At 40.5% G+C, this 18,621-nt stretch overlaps 2 protein-coding genes across 3 annotated transcripts in view; both read left to right on the top strand.

The window, feature by feature from the left end:
- Positions 1-5,170: 5,170 nt before the first annotated feature.
- Positions 5,171-18,621, top strand: part of LOC130173525 (protocadherin alpha-C2-like) — a 42,117-nt gene continuing 28,666 nt past the window's right edge. The window contains exons 1-2 of one of the 2 annotated variants that reach the window (XM_056382887.1): positions 5,171-7,701; positions 8,093-8,676. In XM_056382887.1, the coding sequence (XP_056238862.1) occupies positions 5,278-7,701; positions 8,093-8,098 (2,430 nt within the window). In that variant the 5' untranslated portion in view covers positions 5,171-5,277 and the 3' untranslated portion in view covers positions 8,099-8,676. Of the gene's footprint in view, positions 7,702-8,092; positions 8,677-14,606; positions 18,550-18,621 lie in introns of those variants that run through there. The other variant, XM_056382885.1, reaches the window with a different exon arrangement.
- On the top strand, positions 8,636-14,932 carry LOC130173962 (protocadherin gamma-B1-like). Its single transcript, XM_056383543.1, has 3 exons — positions 8,636-11,059; positions 13,602-14,540; positions 14,927-14,932. Exons 1-3 carry the CDS (start codon positions 8,636-8,638, stop codon positions 14,930-14,932), a joined length of 3,369 nt encoding a protein of 1,122 aa, XP_056239518.1.

The following is an 18,621-nucleotide window of genomic DNA, read 5'->3' as shown; positions in this document are numbered from 1 at the left end:
CATGGTCTTTCTTATGTCTCTAACATATACATATGCGGGCTGCTGTAATTCATAAAACTCAAGGTCTATCCCTGCTCACGCACTCAGACACAGATACTGTCCATCTACATGCACAAAGCATTTAGATGTAAGTTTCCGAAATCTATGTTTAATTAGCTGGAGTCAATTATTTTGGGGTGAAAAAGTTCCACAGCCACTCTTATAGGGTGGAAAGCTTTTCGCCTTGGTAAGCTGTTTTCCACAGTGAGGAATAAACATAGTAAAATGCTAACATATGCTAATTGGAGTGCTTGCATTTCCATTTGCCCGCAGAGAATAGTGGGGTTCATTAACTGAACAAACAGGACCTCCTTTCTCGAAATATCACCTTAATTAAGACCACCAACACGAATACAAACGTCAAGGGGAAGGGGGGCTCAGCTCCAAATGACACACCTGGATGTGAGCTTGGAGGCCTGTGGCTTTTCTCCCTGTGCCCTTTTACAGCTTACTTCGCAGGGAATTAGCTCCTACCATCAACAGATGAGAGCTGGCCACTGGCCAGAAATGAACAGGGTAATTAGGTCGTTCCATGGTTCAGATTTAAAATAATTCGGTTAATAAGGAAACGGGTGTCCACAGAGAGCATGGAGGGGAACAGGCTAACCTTCTCTGCGGTGAGGTGATCCATAGGGACAGCTGAAGGGGCAGCTGTATTTAGGTCAGCTTGGCGTACTTTCAGATGAGTGAGGGATGGAGCTCTATACCTAAAACAGACGTGTGATATTTTTCCTCGAACTCTGAGAGAAGAAAAACTTAACAGAAAAATAAATCACTATATTCACAAAACCTATTCAGGAACATCAAATGCATGTATATGTCTACAGCTGGAGACCAAACCAAATGGCCTCATACTAATTTTTTATTTTCTTTTAAACATAGCAGTTGGTTAAACAGGAGTGGAATTATGATGCTGTGATTGGCAAAATTGTGAAGTCTAAAATATCACAGTCTCTTCAATTTCAGGAATATGACACTCATCACAGAGGAAGTTGTGTCACTTCACGTCCTTTAACTATGTTGGTCACTCGCACTGGGAGCTGTCCATCGCCATGGTGCTGAAATTTGTTTGACCAGAGGTTCTTTCCTAGCCAGCAGTAATTTCGTCAGCTGTCCACCAGAGGGCGCACATTTGACACTTGAACAATGACAATGAACAATGGTGGAGTATGCTGGGTTTTATGCTTTGGAGGCACAATGTTAATATAAAAAACAAATAAACCAATGACAAAAACAAATAAACCAATGACAAAAACAAATAAACCAACAACAACGCTGTTGGTTGGATTACTGATGCATTGATGTTCAAGAAACAATTGAATTGTGGTTCTTATTTGGCTTCTTTGGCTTCTCTATAAAATGTATCACATTTTAGAAACTGGTGTTTTTTATGTATCATCTTGAGCTGCAAATTAAGTATCCTAAATATGGCTGTCAAATAATCGTAGTGAAGTAAAATGTACTGTATTTCACCTTGAAATGTAATGTACTGGATTAGAAGAATAGCGTGTTGTTAAATGGAAATACTTACAGCAACAACAGCACTATACAACAATTTGAGTAAATATACTTAGTTACATTCCACTACAGCTTGGTGCTCATCACTCCTGACATATGGAATCCCACAAGCAACATACTTGTGACACATTTACATACCAGCACGAGAAACTGTAGATAAATATGGTCAAAGATATTTACCACCTTCAAATACTGGATACTGGAACTGTGTTCACTGATTCATCTACCCAGACAATAAATTACCCATGATGAGCATTCGCACCATCTTTTAACACTGATGTTTCTCCAGCAGAGGGCAGCATTGAGTAAGAATCATTCCACAGCAAACAAAGAGGGTTACAAGAGGAGATTCATTTTATATAGTAAAATCAGGGAGTGTGGGGCTGGGAGAATAAAATGGTGTAAATGAAAACTGTGTCAGACAAAAAAGGGAGATCGGCTGAATGCATGTGTAGAAAGAAAAAAGAAAACAACTGAGAGGGGAGGCAGGAGGAGCAGAGGAACTAATTTATTTCTCTTCTCTCTCTTTTCTTTTTTGAGACAGATACACAAAGACTACAACAACAGAAAATAGCATATCATTAGTAAGATTAATAATCAAATGAAGGCTGTTTCTGATCCCACTTTTCTATATCAAAAAAGAACGGACACATCTAGAAATATTCAGACAAATTTACTGTATATTGTGCACATGCATATCAAGATATGGTGTGCAAATACAGACTAGATACACTGTTTTATTCTTGATATGGGTGTGCTTGTGTGTTTAAATGTGAGTAGGGGCGGGGTATTAGTCGTTTACATGCATTTTTTTCCTCTTTATGCCTGACATACTCTACTGTATCTTAGCAAGCTATATGTGTTACCCTAAATGTTTGTGTTCAAGATGAACACGAGTATTTGGATCAGAAACATAACACAGCTGTTTGTAAAGAGAATGTTTAATTGGCTCTAAAAACATTAGAACCAGACTCCCAGATGCTGTTAGCTAACAGTGTTAAACAGTGTAACTGATTATTTTAGCTGGGCCACTATTGCAAAACCTGCTACTTTGTTGCCACCACGTGACATTGGAAGGTAATTACAACCCTGGATGTAGTTGAAGAGTTTTTCATTGGTGATAAAGTAGAATTTGGTGCTCTTAACTGATAATACTGTCCCTTGGAAGTTTCCTGAAATGTTGTTGGAACATTAAAAACTACAAAGTTGTGCTTTGTTTGTATTAAACTTAGTGTATTATCCCAAATGTTTCCTGGCTCACAGTGTAATGAACAACAACTTTCACGTGTCACTTGTTGCAGTAAATTAACCAGGAGTCTGATTGCATGAGACCTTCAGTATGGAGACCAAAACTGCAAACATGACTGTGACTAGTAATATAGTTACCCCTTGGCAAAAACAAGAAACAAAAGCTAATATGAAAGATAACAAGCAGGAGCGGAACTGTCTTAAACCTGGCTATGTCGAGATGAGACAACTTGCAATGCTGTAACTGAAACTAAAAGCATGCAGGGTATAGCAAAACATCCAGGCCATAATCACAAACACATGTAAGTGGAGTGTTGCTATTACCCTCATCTCTCATCAGTGGTAATGTTTGTGAATAATAAAGTGATCTGTGGATCCCTGGGATGAATCATATGAACACAGCATGGTTAAAATCAGAACCATACAGCAACCCTGCATGGCTGGCTCATGGGGGATTTTAAAACATAGACATACAGTCACTGATGGTAACTAAACAACTAAGTGTAGGCCTATTTTAAAGTACTACAGTTAAGCACAAGTCTGATAATTTTGGTGGTTTTATAGTACTTTGCACATACTCCGCTACATTTCAGACAATCCCCTGTAGCAGAGGGGATTTAATCTAACAGGTGCATTCTGTACACAACCCTTTTCACCCTGAATCTAGAGTGTATATGCTGGTCTGCATTTGAAAGCTAAGATTACTGATTTTTGACTTCTTCACTTTGAAGGCCACAGCGGGGTGTAAACGTTGATGTATACGCAAAAGTAGTCTGAAAATGAATCAATAGAACAATGACTTATATAGTCATTTTTAGAAATACATTTTCCTATTTGTGTCACAATCTAGGCTTTGAACTCTAATGCTTTATTTCAATTCCATTATCCATTTTGTAACTTAACAACATGTTCTTTTTTTTCTCCTAGCTTCTGTTGGCTCCAGGTGGAATAAAAGCAGCAACCGGCCAGAAGCCATTAGCCAACTTTTAATTTCCTTTGGCTCCTCTGTTTCACACAAAAGTGCATACTCAGCAGCAGAGAAAATCCCAAATGAGAAGAATGCAATGAAACAGTGAAAAGTAGTGACTTAAAATGCAATAGATCTCCTTCCCCCAAAACAACATCAAGCAAGAGATTCAGGTAAAGGCATGTACAAAAAGCTTGTATGAAAAGTCTCCACAAGCAGGATTAATATTTTTTCCATTACTATTATTGTTCAACATTTAAATGAAAATGTTGATCATTTCTACTCATTTCTGATTAGACAGGGGTATCCAACTTGTTTGAAAAAGCAATCACTATGTAAGGCACTTGTGCTTGGTTCAAATTAGAGATAGATTGTGGTTTCTTTGTGAAGCTGTTTGAGAGTGTGTCGAACAGGTGTTGATTAAGTTCAGCAGCGGTGTTTGATACTGTAGATTGTATGTTATTAGACTGTAATATATTATAGATGTTCCTTTTAGTTTTGCCACTGCAAAGCGTTGACTACATCATCACCCCACACATTACAGAGAGAAATGTGTGAGGGGCCCTGTTGCTGAAATAGGTGTTGAGAGGGTTGTTTGTTTGAGGGAAAACAAACCCTATGAATAAGCTCTTTTTTCTAGTAACAAGCCACTGAATTAAAAGATCTGAATGACAAGTTAAATGGTAGCACACTGTAGCTGAAAATGGGATGAGCAGGTAGTGAGTTTAACAAACTGAAGCCCTTCCTAAAACTATTTTCCTTTGTATCTCCATTACTTGTGACTACAACTGTGACACCGGAAGCATTTTGTAAGATGCAAGCAGTTTGCCAGTTCAGAAGAGGTAGTAGCCTGCTGACCTTGAAGCACCAGCTGGCACATGTAAAAACACATGGAGCAAGGAAAATGGAAGCTCACTAGATCATCTAAAATTATGTCAAAGAGAGGAGCTGTAATGTAATGACAGACAGACATGATGTTTCACAGAAATGTACTGTATGTCTTTCAAGTTCCTAATATTTTAACCATTTGGATACTTTGGAATGTTGGAGTTTTTGTGAGACTAATCTAATTACAATTCACTAAGACGCATGACAGTGTAGTGAGCTTATGAAAAATGCATTGTGATCAGGAAACACAGGGTCTTTTGATGACAAGGATCAGTTTTACCATGCATCTCAGATGAACCTGTTAATGAGAGAACACTGTAAAAGTTTCCCTCAAGCAGAAAATTCAAAAGTACACAGGTGAATCAAGTTATATATTACTGTGCTGTGAAACCATATTTTAGCCAGCTCATGGCCAACAGTTCCTGCTCTATGTGCAGTTTGTCACATGGTGTCACTGTTGACCACTAAAGCATAATGCATCTCTCTCATTGAAGTCATGACACACCCATTTGTAAAGGGTGTAGGAACAGCTTTCTGGAAGATATGCGATGTATTTTTAAATTGACAACAGGACCCTAAACATTTTGCAAGATCTTTAAAATAAAGAAAAACAAAAAATGTTTTTAGAATCTGGATTATTTTTTCCCGCAGATAAAAGAATGGATTTTTGGACCACTGTCTTTGTCTTGTGTGCAGCATGGCCCAGTGCTTTGTCTGTGACACGGTATTCCATAGCCGAGGAGATGGAAAGGGGCTCTGTTGTCGCTAATCTTGCTGCGGATTTGGGACTTGAGCCTGCAGGTTTGGCGCAACGAGAGGTAAAACTTGATATTTTCACTAACAAAAAATATCTAGATTTTAACAAAAAGACAGGGGAGCTCTATATTGTGGAAAAGGTGGACAGGGAATATCTTTGTCCGGCGAAACCTACATCCTGTTTTCTAAAGCTTGATGTTATCATAGAGAGCCCCTTACGTATCTTCAACATTGAGCTTGGAATAACGGACATAAATGATAACGCTCCACACTTTCGACGAGACAGAGTAGAGCTGGACGTTTCAGAGTCGGCAACACCGGGAGAGAGATTCTCCCTGCCTAATGCGGTGGATCCAGACGTTGGCATAAATACAATAAAAACATACAAACTCAGTGTCAGTGAACATTTCACCATCGAAATTCAGACGGGCAGTGATGGAACTCAATATGTGGATTTGGTGCTCACCAAGTCTTTAGACAGAGAGGAGAATGCCGTTCATAATTTAATACTGACTGCTGTGGACGGCGGTGTCCCTGTGCGCTCCGGCACTGCCAATATTATTGTCCGAGTACAGGATACAAACGACAATCCCCCTCGGTTTGACAAGCAGAATTACACAATTAACATGACAGAAAATTCCCCCACCGGAACCTTAGTAATGAAGCTTAACGCTACAGATCCTGACGAGGGTGTGAATTCAGAGATTGTGTATTCGTTCACACTTTACACGTCTGAAAAAACACAAGATGTCTTTGCATTGAATTCTAACACAGGAGAGATAACTGTGAAGGGTACTATTGACTATGAAGATATGAAATTTTATGAGATGCACATTGAGGCAAGAGACAAAGGGAAGCAACCCTTACTGGGACAGTGTAAAGTAGTCGTCCACGTGACTGATATGAATGACAATTATCCAGATATCATCATACAGTCTGTTAAAAGCACAGTGGATGAGAACATCCCAGTAGGGAGTGTCATTGCTCTGGTAGGAGTAAGTGACAGAGACACTGGTGACAATGGTAAAGTGAGCTTATCTATACATCAGCCCATGCCCTTTATTCTTAACAAGTCATCCGAAAGACCAATGCATTATAAACTCATAGTGTCTGAGCCCTTGGATCGTGAAAAAGTACCTGAATATGACATCATATTAATAGTGACAGATGCAGGAACTCCACCTTTATCTGACAATGAAACAATAACCGTGCATCTGATGGATGTCAATGACAATGCGCCACAGTTCCCTCAGTCATTTTATACTATTCGTGTAATGGAGAATAACGCACCTGGGGCCCTGCTCAGTTCACTCACTGCCTTTGACCCTGACCTCCATGAAAACCAGTATCTAGTTTATTTCATCCTAGAGAAGGAGATAGCCAACACCTCCATGTCCATGCTGTTCTCCATCAATCCAGAGAACGGTAATCTTTACGCACTAAAAACTTTTGACTATGAGATTGAGAAGGAGTTTCTTTTCCACATTGAGGCCAGAGACTCCGGCTCTCCTCCACTCAGCAGTAACGTGACTGTTCACATCATTATTGTGGACCAGAACGACAACGCTCCAGTTATTGTCTCTCCGTGGCGAGCACACGGCTCAGTGGTGGAGGAAAAGATCCCCAGATCCACCGATAAAGGCTCTCTGGTTGCCAAGGTGATAGCCTTAGACACAGACTCGGTGCACAACTCTCGGATTACCTACCAGTTTCTACAAGTGACTGACGCCACCTTGTTCAGTCTGGACCAATACAACGGAGAGATACGGACTATGAGGATGTTCAGTTACAGAGATCCACGCCACCAGAGACTGATTATTGTTGCCAAGGACAACGGGGAGCCTGCTCTCTCTGCTACAGTCACCATCAAGCTGTCCACAGTGGAGACTGTTGTTAAGGCCTACTCTGACATGACTGAGGTGCCTCTAGAATATGACATCTTCTCAGACCTCAACCTGTACTTGGTGATCGGTCTGGGCTCAGTGTCATTTCTCCTGCTCATCACCATATTGGTCACCATCGTGCTCAAGTGCCAGAAACCCAAACCCAGCAAAGCAGCTCCTCCCTGCAGGAACAGTGTGATCAGTGAGAGGAACTCCACCATCGCAGATTCCACTCTGGTCTCCAACGACGCCTACTGGTACAGTCTGTTTCTAGCAGAGACCAGGAAAGGAAAGCTGGTGGTCAGACAGCCTGTGCCAAAGGGCTCCAGATACATCGTGTCCAGTATACCAAGAGGCACAGGAGTGACAGACACTAGTGACTCAGCAGCTTCCACTCTGCAGGTGAGACTGATTTCTTGATCCAGCACTTTCACCAGCTATAATACCTTTGAAGCGATTTTCCTTTTATTGTCGGACATGTTTTAAATCTTAATATATGATTATGTAATGTGCAAATTTTCTTTTAAAGTTTTTGCTTATTAGTATTGTAACTTTGAACATATAAATACATATTTAAGACACCCCTAATCTTATTTCTTCTCTTTCATGCAACAGAGATCGATGTTTAACTTTTACCAGTAAAATCTGTGTCCTGACATTTAATTCCCAATAGTACTGGAAACTATTATGCATTAATACATTTTTTAGAGTGATAAACTCCCAATAACTAGAATTTGCAATTTTCTTCCTTTACAATTCAGTACTCTGTGTTTTTTCTCATTCTGTACTATAGTATTAAAGAAGACAGGGGATCCAACTCCAGAAACAAACAAAAATCAAACAAACAAATATAAAAAACAACATCATACCGAAGACCAAAATTTGATTAGAATCATGTTAAAAAATAAAACAACCCACATAAAAGAGAACAAAATAGTTGAATAAAAATACTAAAACTTTCCAACCTGCAAACTGACCAAGACGATTAATACGGATTTAAAGCATATATCATGACAGAGGATGATTTCTGGCACAGAACAGTAATTTAAATTTGCATGTATCAGCGTTGCTGACAGGGTCTGATTCTTTCACCCGGCGTCGCTGTTCCCCAACCACGTATAGGCTTCTTTTGTGACATGTTCGCCATGACAGTCATCCATTAAATGAAACGGAGAAGGCACAAATGAACAGCTCCTGGTGCTGAATCAATTTGGATTTTAAGGATTTTTCAGTGTCTGTACACACATTTCTTTTGGGAATTTGACTGGAGTTTCTTAGCGTTCTTAAATCATACGCGGAAGGGTTTAAACTACAGTGAATAAAACAGAGATCCAAGATGACAATGGAAGGTTTTATCTGTTCTCAACATTGGAAAAGGTACGTGCCGGCAGTTCTTCTTTTTCTTGCCACCTTGAATTCCACTTCAGCCGTAACACACTATTCTGTCCCCGAGGAACTCGAAGAAGGCTCTGTCGTTGCAAATTTAGTTGGAGATTTGGGACTAGATGTGAAGACGTTAGTCGAACGGAAAATGCGCATTGAGATAATTGCCAATAGGAAATATCTGGACGTGAACAAAGAAACGGGAGAGCTGTACATTGTTGAACGAATTGACAGAGAATCTCTTTGTCCCGCAAAGACATCCTGTTATCTGAAAATGGAAGCAATAATTGAAAACCCCAAACGAATATTTTACATCGAATTAGAGATACTGGACATAAACGACAACGCACCTCACTTTAGAAGAGACACCATAGATTTAGATATTTCAGAAGCTACACAACCTGGTGAGCGTTTTTCTGTAAGCAATGCAGTTGACCAAGACGTTGGTTCAAACTCTGTAAAAACATACCGCTTGAGTGAAAGTGATTATTTCACAACCGAGATTCAAACGGGAAGAGATGGATCTAAATTTGCTGACTTGATCCTGAAAAAAAAATTAGACCGAGAGCAGCAGGCTGTTCATTATTTAATACTTACAGCAGTAGATGGCGGTATGCCATCTCGTTCTGGTACTGCCAGCATTATAGTTCATGTTTTGGACACAAATGACAACGCCCCTACATTTGATGAAGACAGCCACAACATCACTATAATGGAAAATTCTCCCACTGGAAGTCTTGTTATTCACCTCAATGCAACTGATATGGATGAAGGGTCTAATTCCGATTTAATATACTCATATAGTTTGTATACGTCGGAGAAAACCCAAGAGACGTTTAATTTAAACCCAAGTACAGGTGAGATTACTGTAAAAGGAGTGTTAAATTATGAAGATGTCAGGATTTATGATATGGAAGTTATTGCAACTGATAAAGGAGCCAATGCTTTGTCAGGACAATGTAAACTGAAAATTTTTGTGGAGGACATGAATGACAATCACCCAGAAATATCTATTAAATCATTTCAGAGTCCAGTCAATGAAAACATAGAATTAGACACAGTGATAGCTGTAGTTAGTGTGAGTGATAAAGACTCAGGTGACAATGGAGTGGTTGATCTTCATATTCCAGATAATATGCCTTTCAAACTGAGAGAATCATCTGATAACTATTATGAATTAGTGGTGTCAGAGCCGTTAGACCGTGAGAAGGTTCCAGAATATGACATCACTTTCACTGTTACAGACAGAGGTTCTCCTCCTTTATCTGACAATGAAACTATGACTTTAGAGCTGCTAGATGTTAATGACAATGTTCCACAGTTCCCTCAGTCATTTTCTACTATACGTGTAATGGAGAATAACGCACCTGGGGCCCTGCTCAGTTCACTCACTGCCTTTGACCCTGACCTCCATGAAAACCAGTATCTAGTTTATTTCATCCTAGAGAAAGAGATAGCCAACACCTCCATGTCCATGCTGTTCTCCATCAATCCAGAAAACGGTAATCTTTACGCACTAAAAACTTTTGACTATGAGATCGAGAAGGAGTTTCTTTTCCACATTGAGGCCAGAGACTCTGGCTCTCCTCCACTCAGCAGTAACGTGATTGTTCACATCATTATTGTGGACCAGAATGACAACGCTCCAGTTATTGTCTCTCCGTGGCGCGCGCACGGCTCAGTGGTGGAGGAAAAGATCCCCAGATCCACCGATAAAGGCTCTCTGGTTGCCAAGGTGATAGCCTTAGACACAGACTCGGTGCACAACTCTCGGATTACCTACCAGTTTCTACAAGTGACTGACGCCACCTTGTTCAGTCTGGATCAATACAACGGAGAGATCCGGACTATGAGGATGTTCAGTTACAGAGATCCACGCCACCAGAGACTGGTTGTTGTTGCCAAGGACAACGGGGAGCCGGCTCTCTCTGCTACAGTCACCATCAAGCTGTCCACAGTGGAGACTGCTGTTAAGGCCTACTCTGACATGACTGAGGTGCCTCTAGAGTATGACATCTTCTCAGACCTCAACCTGTACTTGGTGATCGGTCTGGGCTCGGTGTCATTTCTCCTGCTCATCACCATATTGGTCACCATCGTGCTCAAGTGCCAGAAACCCAAACCCAGCAAAGCAGCTCCTCCCTGCAGGAACAGCGTGATCAGTGAGAGGAACTCAACCATCGCAGATTCCACTCTGGTCTCCAACGATGCCTACTGGTACAGTCTGTTTCTAGCAGAGACCAGGAAAGGAAAGCTGGTGGTCAGACAGCCTGTGCCAAAGGGCTCCAGATACATCGTGTCCAGTATACCAAGAGGCACAGGAGTGACAGACACTAGTGACTCAGCAGCTTCCACTCTGCAGGTAGGAATCAAATGCGTATATTTGTTTGAATATTTATGTTTTTATCAATATTTAGTCATAATTTGTTTTGGGCATATGTTATAGAAATTTTAAAGTAATAAAGCTCTATCAGGTAAGCTCAAAAAGAGTGTCATAAATATCATTTCTCATCAGCAATGATTATTTAAAATCACATTGATAACAAAACAAGACATTTTGAGCTCATTATGATAAACGCAGCTAAAATAGTCTTGCAAAACACAAAGGGTGTCGCTATTGGTTAGTAAAATGCCAGCCCATCAACGCCATGACAGTCTGTCGTTCACATTGAGGCATATCATGAATCAACCGAACAGCTCCGTGGCGATGAAACTCCGATCCGAGAACGATGAATGTCAGTCATGAATGAAAATCACCCAAAAATATCTATTAAATATATTAAGAGTCCAGTCAATGAAAAAATAGAATTACACACCGTGATAGCTGTGGTTAGTGTCAGTGATAATGAGTCAGTCAATAATGGAGTAGTTAATCTTAATATTCCTATATAAGAGGCACAGGACTGACATAAAGTAGTGACTCAGCAGCTTCCACTCTGCAGGAAGTAATCCGGTCTAAATATTTATTTTTATATTTATGTTTTATCAATAATAGCTCATAATTAATTTTGTATTGTTGTCATTTTAAAGTGATTACACTTAATCATTTAAGATTACAAAGATTGTGAATGAACCAGATTTTTCTTTTCTGCAATACTCAATTTTAACTCATGTTGATAAAAATAAACAAAATTTTAAACTAATCATATTAAATGCAAATAGAGGACTCTTGTAAGTCCTACAAGGTGGCGCTGTTTGTTAGTAAAATGCCAGCCCATGAAAGCCATGACGGTGAGTGTTGACACTGCGGCAGATCGTTAATCAACCGGACAGCTTCGTGGTGCTGATACTCCGCTCCGAAAACGGTCTCGTGCATTTTAACGCTGAAATATCCCCGGGATTGTAAAATGGTAAAAAACTTTGGGATCAGGACATTTACAGTAAAATGGAATATTAATGCTAACCGGTATTATAAAAACTGAACTGGAGTAAACATGCACACAACAATGCAGTCCTTTGTAACAATGGAGTCCCGTAAAAGGTACGTGCTGCTCCTCGTTGTTCTTTTTTGTTTCGTTCATGACATATCGACCTCAGTGACTCATTATTCAATACCGGAGGAAATGAAAGAAGGATCAGTTGTTGCAAATCTTGCTACTGATCTCAGCATGGAAGTTAAAACACTGAATCAGAGGAAGATGCGTCTTGACATCATTGCAAATAAAAAATATCTGGATGTGAACAAAGAGACTGGTGAACTGTATATCGTTGAGAAAATTGACAGGGAATATCTTTGCCCTACAAAGTCTTCAGCGTCATGCTATCTCAAGTTGGAGGTAATACTAGAAAATCCATTAAGAATTTTTAACATAGAAGTAGAAATTCTGGATATGAACGACAACGCCCCACAGTTTCGTAGAGACGCCATACACTTAGACATATCTGAAGCGACGCAAAAAGGAGAGAGATTCTCTCTGAGTAATGCAGTTGATCCTGATGTCGGAAGCAATTCAGTTAAAACGTACCATCTGAGTGAAAGTGAACATTTTAATATTGAAGTTCAGACAGGAAGAGATGGATCGAAGTTTGCTGAACTAATCTTAACACAGGCTTTAGACAGGGAGCATCAGGCTGTTCATAATTTAATACTCACAGCTGTAGATGGAGGCACACCTTCTCGTTCTGGGACTGTTAGCATTGTTGTTCATGTTTTGGATACTAATGACAACGCTCCTGCATTTGACACATTGAGTTACAATATAAAAATAATGGAAAATTCTCCTATTGGAAGTCTTGTTATTCACCTCAAAGCAAAAGACTTAGATGAGGGGTCAAATTCTGAGATAACATACTCATACAGTTTATATACATCAGAGAAAACACAAGAGACGTTTAATCTCAATCCTTCCACTGGTGAAATTACTGTCAAGGGAATGTTAAACTATGAGGATTTCCGGATTTATGATATGGAAGTTATATCCACTGACCATGGAGCCAATAGTTTATCAGGACAATGTACCATAAAGATTCTGGTTGAAGACATGAACGACAACCATCCAGAAATATCTATTAAATCATTTCAGAGTCCAGTCAATGAAAACATAGAATTAGACACAGTGATAGCTGTAGTTAGTGTGAGTGATAAAGACTCAGGTGACAATGGAGTGGTTGATCTTCATATTCCAGATAATATGCCTTTCAAACTGAGAGAATCCTCTGATAACTATTATGAATTAGTAGTTTCAGAGCCATTAGACCGTGAGAAGGTTCCAGAATATGACATCACTTTCACTGTTACAGACAGAGGTTCTCCTCCTTTATCTGACAATGAAACTATGACTTTAGAACTTCTGGATGTTAATGACAATGTTCCACAGTTCCCTCAGTCATTTTCTACTATACGTGTAATGGAGAATAATGCACCTGGGGCCTTGCTCAGTTCACTCACTGCCTTTGACCCTGACCTCCATGAAAACCAGTATCTAGTTTATTTCATCCTAGAGAAGGAGATAGCCAACACCTCCATGTCCATGCTGTTCTCCATCAATCCAGAGAACGGTAATCTTTACGCACTAAAAACTTTTGACTATGAGATCGAGAAGGAGTTTCTTTTCCACATTGAGGCCAGAGACTCTGGCTCTCCTCCACTCAGCAGTAATGTGACCATTCACATCATTATTGTGGACCAGAATGACAACGCTCCGGTTATTGTCTCTCCGTGGCGAGCCCACGGCTCAGTGGTGGAGGAAAAGATCCCCAGATCCACAGATAAAGGCTCTCTGGTTGCCAAGGTGATAGCTTTAGACACCGACTCAGTGCACAACTCTCGGATTACCTACCAGTTTCTACAAGTGACTGACGCCACCTTGTTCAGTCTGGATCAATACAACGGAGAGATCCGGACTATGAGGATGTTCAGTTACAGAGATCCGCGCCATCAGAGACTGGTTGTTGTTGCCAAGGACAACGGGGAACCTGCTCTCTCTGCTACAGTCACCATCAAGCTGTCCACAGTGGAGACTGCTGTTAAGGCCTACTCTGACATGACTGAGGTTCCTCTAGAGTATGACATCTTCTCAGACCTCAACCTGTACTTGGTGATCGGTCTGGGCTCAGTGTCATTTCTCCTGCTCATCACCATATTGGTCACCATCGTGCTCAAGTGCCAGAAACCCAAACCCAGCAAAGCAGCTCCTCCCTGCAGGAACAGTGTGATCAGTGAGAGGAACTCCACCATCGCAGATTCCACTCTGGTGTCCAACGATGCCTACTGGTACAGTCTGTTTCTAGCAGAGACCAGGAAAGGAAAACTGGTGGTCAGACAGCCTGTGCCAAAGGGCTCCAGATACATCGTGTCCAGTATACCAAGAGGCACAGGAGTGACAGACACTAGTGACTCAGCAGCTTCAACTCTGCAGGTAGGAATCCAATGCATACATTTGTTTTGATCTTTATCATTGATAAGAATTGTGTGACAATTCGTCTTGTATTTAAAAAATAACAAAAAAAACATGTAAGTAGGAGTCATTAGTTCAGGTCACAAAGGTTGTCACTATATCAGATCTTTCTTTTCAGCTCATAAAATATAAATCCCTTTTATTGTAATAAACAAAATGTTAAGGGCATCATGTTAACCGCAGCAAAAAGAGTCCTGCAAAACTTAGAGGTGGCACTGTTTGTTACGAAAAAGCCAGCCCATGAACGCCACTAGCGTACGACGTTGACATGAGGACAGATAGTGAAGTATCCAGACAGCTCGGTGGTACTGAATCTCCGCTCCGAAATACGTTCTCGTCCTATTTAGTACTGAAATATTACCAGGATTAAATTTATTTGAACATCTCTGGGATCAGGACTATTGGAAGAAAATTCCAAATGACTGGACTCATACAAAGTAAAGACTGAAATGTAGTATACACGTACGCAACAAAGCGGTTGTTTGTAACAATGGAGTCCCGCAAAAGGTACGTTCTGCTCGTTGTTCTTTTTTCTTTCGTTCGTGACATATTGACCTCAGTGACTCATTATTCAATACCCGAGGAAATGAAAGAAGGATCAGTTGTAGCAAATCTCGCTACTGATCTCAGCCTGAACGTTAAAACACTGAATCAGAGGAAGATGCGTCTTGATATCATTGCGAATAAGAAATATCTGGATGTGAACAAAGAGACCGGTGAACTGTATGTTGTTGAGAAGATTGATAGAGAATATATTTGCAACACAAAGTCATCGGCGTCATGCTATCTCAAGCTAGAGGTTATATTAGACAACCCAGTACGAATTTTCAACATAGAAGTAGAAATTCTGGATATGAACGACAACGCCCCACAGTTTCGCAGAGACGTAATACATTTAGACATATCTGAAGCGACACCAAAAGGAGAGAGATTATCTCTGAGTAATGCAGTTGATCCTGATGTTGGAAGTAATTCAGTTAAAACGTACCATCTGAGTGAAAGTGAACATTTTAATATTGAAGTTCAGACAGGAAGAGATGGTTCAAAGTTCGCTGATTTGATTTTAACAAAGAGTTTAGATCGCGAGCATCAGGCTGTTCATAATTTAATACTCACAGCTGTAGATGGAGGCATACCTGCTCGTTCTGGTACTGCCAGTGTTATAGTTCGTGTTTTGGACACAAATGACAACACTCCTGTATTTGACAAAAATATGTATAGTGTTAAAATAATGGAAAATTCTCCCATTGGAAGTCTTGTTATTAATCTTAATGCAAAAGACTTAGATGAGGGATCAAATTCTGAGATAATATACTCATACAGTTTATATACGTCAGAGAAAACGCAAGAGACGTTTAATCTGAATCCTTCCACTGGTGAAATTACTGTCAAGGGAATGTTAAACTATGAGGATTTCAGGATTTATGATATGGAAGTTATAGCAACTGACCATGGAGCCAATAGTTTATCAGGACAATGTACCATAAAGATTGTGGTTGAAGACATGAACGACAACCATCCAGAAATATCTATTAAATCATTTCAGAGTCCAGTCAATGAAAACATAGAATTAGACACAGTGATAGCTGTAGTTAGTGTCAGTGATAAAGACTCAGGTGACAATGGAGTGGTTGATCTTCATATTCCAGATAATATGCCTTTCAAACTGAGAGAATCCTCTGATAACTATTATGAATTAGTGGTGTCAGAGCTGTTAGACCGTGAGAAGGTTCCAGAATATGACATCACGTTCACTGTTACAGACAGAGGTTCTCCTCCTTTATCTGACAATGAAACTATGACTTTAGAACTTCTGGATGTTAATGACAATGTTCCACAGTTCCCTCAGTCATTTTCTACTATACGTGTAATGGAGAATAATGCACCTGGGGCCTTGCTCAGTTCACTCACTGCCTTTGACCCTGACCTCCATGAAAACCAGTATCTAGTTTATTTCATTCTAGAGAAGGAGATAGCCAACACCTCCATGTCCATGCTGTTCTCCATCAATCCAGAGAACGGTAATCTTTACGCACTAAAAACTTTTGACTATGAGATTGAGAAGGAGTTTCTTTTCCACATTGAGGCCAGAGACTCTGGCTCTCCTCCACTCAGCAGTAACGTGACTGTTCACATCATTATTGTGGACCAGAATGACAACGCTCCAGTTATTGTCTCTCCGTGGCGCGCACACGGCTCAGTGGTGGAGGAAAAGATCCCCAGATCCACAGATAAAGGCTCTCTAGTTGCCAAGGTGATAGCCTTAGACACTGACTCGGTGCACAACTCTCGGATTACCTACCAGTTTCTACAAGTGACTGACGCCACCTTGTTCAGTCTGGACCAATACAACGGAGAGATCCGGACTATGAGGATGTTCAGTTACAGAGATCCACGCCACCAGAGACTGATTGTTGTTGCCAAGGACAACGGGGAGCCTGCTCTCTCTGCTACAGTCACCATCAAGCTGTCCACAGTGGAGACTGCTGTTAAGGCCTACGCTGACATGACTGAGGTTCCTCTAGAGTATGACATCTTCTCAGACCTCAACCTGTACTTGGTGATCGGTCTGGGCTCAGTGTCATTTCTCCTGCTCATCACCATATTGGTCACCATCGTGCTCAAGTGCCAGAAACCCAAACCCAGCAAAGCAGCTCCTCCCTGCAGGAACAGTGTGATCAGTGAGAGGAACTCCACCATCGCAGATTCCACTCTGGTCTCCAACGACGCCTACTGGTACAGTCTGTTTCTAGCAGAGACCAGGAAAGGAAAGCTGGTGGTCAGACAGCCTGTGCCAAAGGGCTCCAGATACATCGTGTCCAGTATACCAAGAGGCACAGGAGTGACAGACACTAGTGACTCAGCAGCTTCCACTCTGCAGGTAGGAATCCACTACACATATTTGTTTTTTTATTTCTGTTATTGAAAAAAAGTCATAATTTGTTTTTGGACTATGTTGTAGAATTTTTTATTAATAAAGCTCCATCAATTAACCTCACACGGGATGTCATTAATCTACTTTCTTGGGAACAATTTTCCATTCAAACTCGCATTGATAAAAATACACAAAAACGTAAACTAATCATATTAAATGCAGTCAGACAAGTCTTATAAATTCTACAGGGTGGCGCTGTTTGTTAGTAAAATGCCAGCCCATGGTTACACAGACAGTGCGTCGCTGACATTAGGGAAGATCGTGAATCAGCCAGACAGATCCGTGGTGCTGAAACTCCGCTCCGAAAAAGTGTTCGTCCTATTTAGCGCTCCGGAAAAAAAAAAAACGTTAAATATGTTTGGAATAAGGAACTTTACAACAAAAATAAAAATTACTGGAAAGCTACAATATAAAGACTGAACTGCGATAAAAAAGCAGTCAAAAATACGTTTCTTTGTAACAATGGAGTCTCGCAAAAGGCAAGTGCTGCTGGTTGTTCTTAATTATTTTTTTCTTTCGTTCGTGACATATCGACTTCAGTGACTCATTATTCAATACCCTAGGAAATGAAAGAAGGATCAGTTGTAGCAAACTTGCTACTGTACTTTTATGGTCACAAAGATTGTCAATAAAACGATTTTCTTGTCAGATATATAGAATTTATGTCCGATTAATAGATATAGGCGAAACGTTAAGGTCATCATGTTAACCGTAGCTCAAGGAGTCCTCGAAAACTTTAAGGGTGGCGCTGTTTGTTGGTTAAATACAAGCCTTTGAACGCCATGAGCGTGCGACGTTGACATTACTATCGTGAATCAACCGAACAGCTCCGTGGTGCTGAAACTCCGCTCCGAAAACGCTCTCGTTCTATTTACTGCTGAAACATTCTCGGGATTAAAACTGTGTGAATATCCATGAGATCAGGACCATTACAGCAAAATTCAGTGTTACTGGAAACATACACTATAAAGACTGAGGCGCTGTATGAAAGGACACAACAATGCGGTCCTTTAAAATAATGGCGTCTGGCAAAAGGTACGTGCTGCTCGTCGTTCTTATTCTTTTTTCTTTCGTTCGTGACATATCGACCTCAGTGACTCATTATTC

Source organism: Seriola aureovittata, chromosome 8, assembly GCF_021018895.1.
Source record: "Seriola aureovittata isolate HTS-2021-v1 ecotype China chromosome 8, ASM2101889v1, whole genome shotgun sequence".
In the NCBI taxonomy this organism is placed as follows: domain Eukaryota; kingdom Metazoa; phylum Chordata; class Actinopteri; order Carangiformes; family Carangidae; genus Seriola; species Seriola aureovittata.
The sequence above is the reverse complement of the archived record's forward strand: the minus strand, read 5'-3'. Positions and strand labels throughout refer to the sequence as shown.